The sequence below is a fragment of the Notamacropus eugenii genome, chromosome 1 (genome assembly GCF_028372415.1).
Source record: "Notamacropus eugenii isolate mMacEug1 chromosome 1, mMacEug1.pri_v2, whole genome shotgun sequence".
Taxonomy (NCBI): domain Eukaryota; kingdom Metazoa; phylum Chordata; class Mammalia; order Diprotodontia; family Macropodidae; genus Notamacropus; species Notamacropus eugenii.
Genome location: NC_092872.1, coordinates 259,966,740 through 259,972,856, shown reverse-complemented (window position 1 = coordinate 259,972,856; position 6,117 = coordinate 259,966,740). Strand labels below are relative to the sequence as shown.

Sequence of the window (6,117 nt, the reverse complement as noted above, 5' to 3'; positions counted from 1 at the left end):
CCCGGCGCGCAGTGGTCGGAAGCCTCAAGGCCGCTCACAATGCCCTCTGGGGCCACTGGAAACGCCTGCCTTTTTTTCCTTCCCGAAGGATTGCCACCTCAGGACTGGATCTTAGAGAAGAGAAGGACACCTCCTCGGACAGGATCTCGCACAGAAGTTCCTCAGTCGCTGTGGAGAAACAACCTCGGCGGGACTTTATACCCCGGCTGTCGTCAGGCACATCAAGGGGCAGGCCGGGCTCGGTTGGGGTCCTTCTCGGGCCGGTCGCGGCGGGTTACGTCACAGTCGTGCGCGCGCGCCCGCCCGGTTTGGGTGGGGGGGCTCCGTGCCAAGCTGAGTGTCCATGTCACTGCCGCGGTGCGCGCTGCGCTGGGCCTGGCTCCCAGCCCGGGTGGGTCCCGCGCTGCGGCCGGGCCGGGGGCCGGGGCCTCGGGCGGTGGGCAGGGCTGCCGCCGGGGCCTGGTCCTCCTCCTCCTCGTCGTCCTCGGGCGGCTCCAAGGCTCCCAACACGTCCCTCTACGTCCCGTTGCCCGTGAAGCCGCTCGGACCCAGCGCCGCGGGCGACGTGGGGGCCGAGCTCACGCGGCCGCTCAACAAAGGTAAGCGTGGGCCCCTCCGGGCCTTCCCCGGCTCTCGGCGTGCCTCCCTTGCCTTGTCTGTGCCCGGGGAGACGGGGACCCGGCTTCCCGTTCTCTCGGTGTAGCGTTTGCTGGTGCCTCAGTTTTCTCTCCTGTAACAACCCCGGAGTCCATAAGCCCCGGTCTGGTGACTCCAAACTAAACTTCCGCCCCAATCCCCGGTTCTGCTTTGCTTCCTCCTTCTCGGCGCAGCGTGGGTAAAGTTCTCCCCCTCTGAGACTCACCTGTACACCGAGAGGTTGGACCGGATGGCAGAGCACTCATTAAGTGCTTGTTGTGTGCGAGGGTTTTGGTTCAGCTGTTGGAATCACTGTCTCCCCGTCAGACTGCCCTTCGAGGGCAGCGTCCGGAGGGTTTGGTTTGGCAGTCTCTCAGTGTGTCCCCAGCTCTTTCCACATAGTAGGTGCTTAACCGGCGTTTGGTGAGCTTTTAAGCGCTGGGGTGGGGGCAAATGGAGGCGGATCCCCCCAAGGGTGTAGGGTCCCCCACATCTGTGCCCGTGGCAGAACCTCCCTATTGGAGTGAGAAGATTTGGGTCTGACCTTGGTCTTGAACCCTGAGCAAGCCTCGGGAAACTGAGGCCCAGGCAGGGTAGAGCTAGGCACCTCCCCCCGGGTAAACACGCATCCGTAGATACGCCCAGCCCGGAAGTTGTGCCTCGGTAGATGAGTTCTGGTCCCTTGCAGTCCATCCGCAGCCTCAATTCCCCGTATGTGAAATGGAAATCAATGATAACCTTGATATTGACCTCAAAATTAAACTGATGTAAAACTGATATCTATATATGTATATATACACACATATATGCACATGTATATATATATATATGTGTACACACACTCTCACGTACACACACCCCTCCCTTGAAAATGTGTTTTTGGAAATGCTGGTAGAAGTGGGTTCTGCTCCAGACCAGGTCTCTCTTGGCCTTTCTCCACCTCCCACAACCGCAGTTTTCTTCTAAAGGCCATCACCACCATCCCCCATAGCCTCACAGGCTTTATGCCTAGAAGGGGCCTGAAAGGTCATCTAGTCCAGTCTTTCATTTTGTAGATGAGGAAGCTGAGGCCAAAAGAAATTAGTTGTTCCAAGTCACACAATTGAGAATGTTGGAATTTGAACCTAGGGCATGTAACTCTAAGTTTAGCGCTTTTTACTCTGTACCAGAGTGTTTCTTAATAGCAATATAGCAAACGTTTGCATAGCGCTTTGAGGTTTGCAAGGTGCTTTAAGTATTATCTCTTACTACAACCACATAATGAGGAAATTGAGACTGAGAAAAGTGAAGTGGTTATCCCAGGATCACGCAGCTAGCGTCTGAAGGGTAAGTGCAGTCACCCATGCATCACTACACCAGCTGCTGCCTCTTAATAGGTGTTTATTGAGAGGTGAAGGGGAGAGATCCTTTACTAGAATTCTCAAATGGATTAGTGCTAAGGCCTTTTCAGTTCCGAACCATAAAATGTGTTATTATGGCTGGAGATCCTTAGAAGTACCCTCCTCTGGAAATGCTGTCTGTTGCCTTAGATGGCAGTGTGTACCCTCAGGTTGACAGCTGGGGATGCAGGGAGACCAAGAGCAGGCTCTCTGGTACATTCAAGGATTTGAGTGATGAATTAGTTCTGTGGCATCTGTTGTGTCTTAAGTTAGGGAGGTGACTAGAAGACCAGAAGGCCAGAAGAACGTGGGGTGGTGAGGCAGTCAGGTAGTTCAGCAAGGAGGGAGGGTTGCTCTAGGTGACACTGAGGGACAAAACTAGCAACTGACAAGAGAATTGTTTCCCAGACATGTCAATTCTGCCAATGCAGGCATTCCCAGTTTCTCTGTGTGGACTTTATTTAGGGGTGGCTGGCTGACCCCAAAGATGCTCCTTCCCTCCCAGCTGTTGCAGGTTGGATTTTCCTCTTCTTGTACTTGGCATCCCCTAAGTCTTGGCCCCCATTCCTCATCCCTCCTTCAAGATCAATTAATTAGTCAGTAAGATCAGCAAGGATTTCAGTTCCTACTACATGCCAGGGATACAAATAGAATGAGTGAAACCATTATCACCTATAGCTTGCATTCTAATGTGGAGGACAGCAGGGATATTTGAGTGTTGGAAGTAAACATAACAAGAACACGTGCAAATCATTACAAAGTTGTTACTACCAGGTATCTGAGAGAGGACTCAGAGAGGCTTTGGGTAAAGGAAGCTTCTTAGAGGAAGTGAAGGGAACAGCCTCTGAGGCCCAGGGAGGTAGGGCATTCTTGGCATGGGAGGGCCCATGGTCACTACAGTGGCCACGTGACAGGAGTGAGATTGTGACCTGCAGTGAGGATAAAAGAGCCATGGGGCAAGGTGAAGAAAGACTTGAGAGCTCACTGGAAGTTTCTTGTATTCTGGAGGCAGCCCTCTGGCTATCTCTTCCCCATGTCTAGACTACCTTTCCAGGAGGAAGAGGACTGCTCCAGCTGCTGGCCTCCCTGGCTTCCTTTTAAGTCCCACCTTCTCCAGGAAGCCTTCCCCCAGCCCCTCTGGTGCCTTCTGGCTGCTGATTATTCTCTATTTATCCTGTATAGAGCTTGTTTGTATATAGTTGTTTGCAGGTTCTCTCCTCCTGTTAGACTATCATCTTCTTGGGAGTAGGACTGTCTTTTATTTCTTTTTATATTTCAGTTCTTAGCACAAGCACTGCGCCTGGTCCATAGTAGGCACTTAATGATTATTGATTGATAAGAAGCCACTGGAATTTGAGGAGGGCAGGGATTGCTCAGATTAGGGTTTAGGAAGAGATCACTTTGGTACCTGGGAATAGGAAGGACTGAAGAGTCTGGAAGACCAGTTAGAAGGGACAGAAGACAGCTGTGGGTCTGGACTGAGGAAAAAGAGAAGAAAAGGAAGCATGATTACAGAGGACAAAAGCACTGGGGGGAGCGGGGACTGGAGATGTGGGCTCAAATCTGATTTTGGGCATGCCCCCTTGGCTCCCCCCAGTGAAGTGAGGAGGTTGGGTTTGGTGACCTGAAGTCTTTTTGAAGCTCAGCATTTTTGGTCCCAAGTAGACTTTGCCCATCACTTTTTAAAAACTTTTTCCCAGTTGACAAGCGTTTAATTTCTTCCCCTCCTACCTCTCCTCCCCCAATTGAACGAACCTTTGTAACAAGTATAAGGCAGCCAAAGGCAACATCCCATTATTGACCTTGTCCAAACCGGTGTGCCTCTTTATTTATCTCCAGTCCCTCACCCCTTTGTCCAGAGAGAGCTAGCCCACCTGCCCCTCCATCCTCTTCTGTCCTCCTGGTTCTGCTCACTTCTCTCCGAATCAGTTCGAACAAAGCTCTTCCAGGGTTCCCATGGGCACCCTTGTGGTGGACAGTTCTTAGCCACTATAAGAACAGCAGCCATCACTTGGCCTGTACCAAGCAGGTACGGGGGGGCCTGTACCAAGCAGGTACGGGGGTGCCAGCACTTTGCTCTGAGTATAGCTGGTGCTGCTTCCTAGGCCTCCACAAGTGCTGTGCATGGAGGAGAGAAGAAATCGGGCCTAGGAGGGAGGCCACTGGGAGGCCTCATTTGGCTCCTCTGGCTGCTTGTGTTGTAGGTCTTTAAAGGTCCCTTGTAAGTGGCATGCTGGACCCTGTGCACCTGCTAGGTGTGATGCTGAGGATTTCGACCTTCTTCCCCAATAGAATGGAAGCTCTTGTGGCTTCAGTTTTATCTTTTGTCTTAGCCCTGGCACAGAGCCAGGAGCACAGTAGGTCCTGAAGTTTAGAATTGTCCCTTCCAATGGAACATGAAATGCCTCTTTGTAGATACTTTGTATCTCTTGGGGCCAGGGATCTAAATCCAAAACATGAAAGTATTCATGGAAGCACAGATTTTCAGTACCTTTGCTTTACAGATGAGGATACTGAAATCTAGAGGTTGGATGACTTGTCCAAGACCACATACTTATGAAGAGACCTTTGGGGGTGGGATCCTTCAAGTCCTTCTGCTTCCTACTTCTGACTCCTGACTCCACCTAGATTTCTTAGTGTGTCCTATTGGTCACGGGCATTTGAGCACAGAGGGCTTATTATGTGATGCCTTTTACTCCTCCAGGATAAACATTGTACCAAATATACCCCGTTAGGGGAGCAGGGAACCCTGGCCACCTGTCAGACCTAGTGCTGTTGCCTTTAATTCTGGCAGCAGGAGGAAACACCCCCCCCCCCCCCCCACCCTGCTCCTGTGGCAGCAGAGCACCCCAGCCATGATCAGGAGGCTGCCAGAAAGCCAATGGGATAGTTTATTGGCATTTATTAAGCGGTTGCTCTGTGCTGGGCTCTGTGCGAAGTATTGGGAAGATAAAAGTAAGAGACAGCCTTGTCACCCACAAGGTTCACGCTGGGTTAATGGGAGGCAATCTCGTAAGGAAGGCACGAGCAGGACCCCCTTTTCCTAGTCTGGATTCCAAGGCTGTCCCTGGATGGGAGCAGGAAGGAATCTCTCCACAGAGGCCATGGTTGGGGGTGGGGGGGCAGTGCGAACCCAGGTCTGTCTATCTTTGAGCTCCTGCCGCTGGTTCTGGGCCACAGAAGTAAATACCTGCAAAGGCATTTCCAGGAGTCAGCCTCCTTTTGCCAGAGGGCAGTTCTCTGGGTGAGCCTGGCTTCTTCCCATTCTTAGGTCATGTGACATTTCCTAGCCTGTCTCTTCACCAGTGGTGCCCCCCACCTGGAATGCTCTCCCTTCTTTCTTTTTCCTGAGGTCACCTCCCATCCTACTTCTTTGTGTTGTTTTCTTTTCTTTTAGGAGGAGGCCCAGAGGGCTCTGGGCACCTAGTGGTTTTTACACTATGCCGCACTCAGAGTCCACACTTCATAGAAATCTTTTTGATGGATTAAATAATTAGTGAAGTAACTCCTTTAAGTCACTTTGGGTTCTTTTTTGTGCTTCTTTAGCCACTTAAATTAAGAAAATTTATCTTCCCCAGAATGATGAATTGTGAACTAACAGTCCCCTACTGAAGTCAGCATTAGGAAGGTTAATAACTAGTTAGTCGTTGTGACGTCTGATCTTGTTTGGATTAGGTCTGACATTAGAGGGTGTCTGAATTAATTACTTGTTATTTTTAATGAGTGGTTATCATGGCCAGGATTCAGGTCATTTGAACTTGAACAGTGAAACAAAGCCTTATTTTTAATGAACATTGTTGAAAACAGCCAGAGAGAGAGAGAGAGAGAGAGAGTGTGATGAGAGTGTACACTCACTCTTGCCTTTTTTTTTCCTTTTTTTTTTAATTTAACTTTTAACATTTATTTTCACAAAATTTTGGGTTACAAATTTTCTCCCCTTTTCTCCCCTCCCCCCCAAACCCAAGCATTCTAGTTGCCCCTGTGACCAATCTGCTCTCTCCTCTATCCTCCCTCCCTGCCCTTGTCTCCGTCTTCTCTTTTGCCCTGTAGGGCCAGATAGCTTTCTTAACCCCTTAACCTGTATTTCTTATTTCCCAGTGGT

At 50.5% G+C, this 6,117-nt stretch overlaps 1 protein-coding gene across 2 annotated transcripts in view; it reads left to right on the top strand.

Annotated features, from left to right (window-relative positions):
- Positions 1 to 310: 310 nt before the first annotated feature.
- SUPV3L1 (Suv3 like RNA helicase) overlaps positions 311 to 6,117 on the top strand; it is a 28,859-nt gene continuing 23,052 nt past the window's right edge. Inside the window, exon 1 of one of the 2 annotated variants that reach the window (XM_072628760.1) lies at positions 311 to 599. In XM_072628760.1, the coding sequence (XP_072484861.1) occupies positions 344 to 599 (256 nt within the window). In that variant the 5' untranslated portion in view covers positions 311 to 343. The remainder of the gene's footprint in view (positions 600 to 6,117) is intronic. The other variant, XM_072628761.1, reaches the window with a different exon arrangement.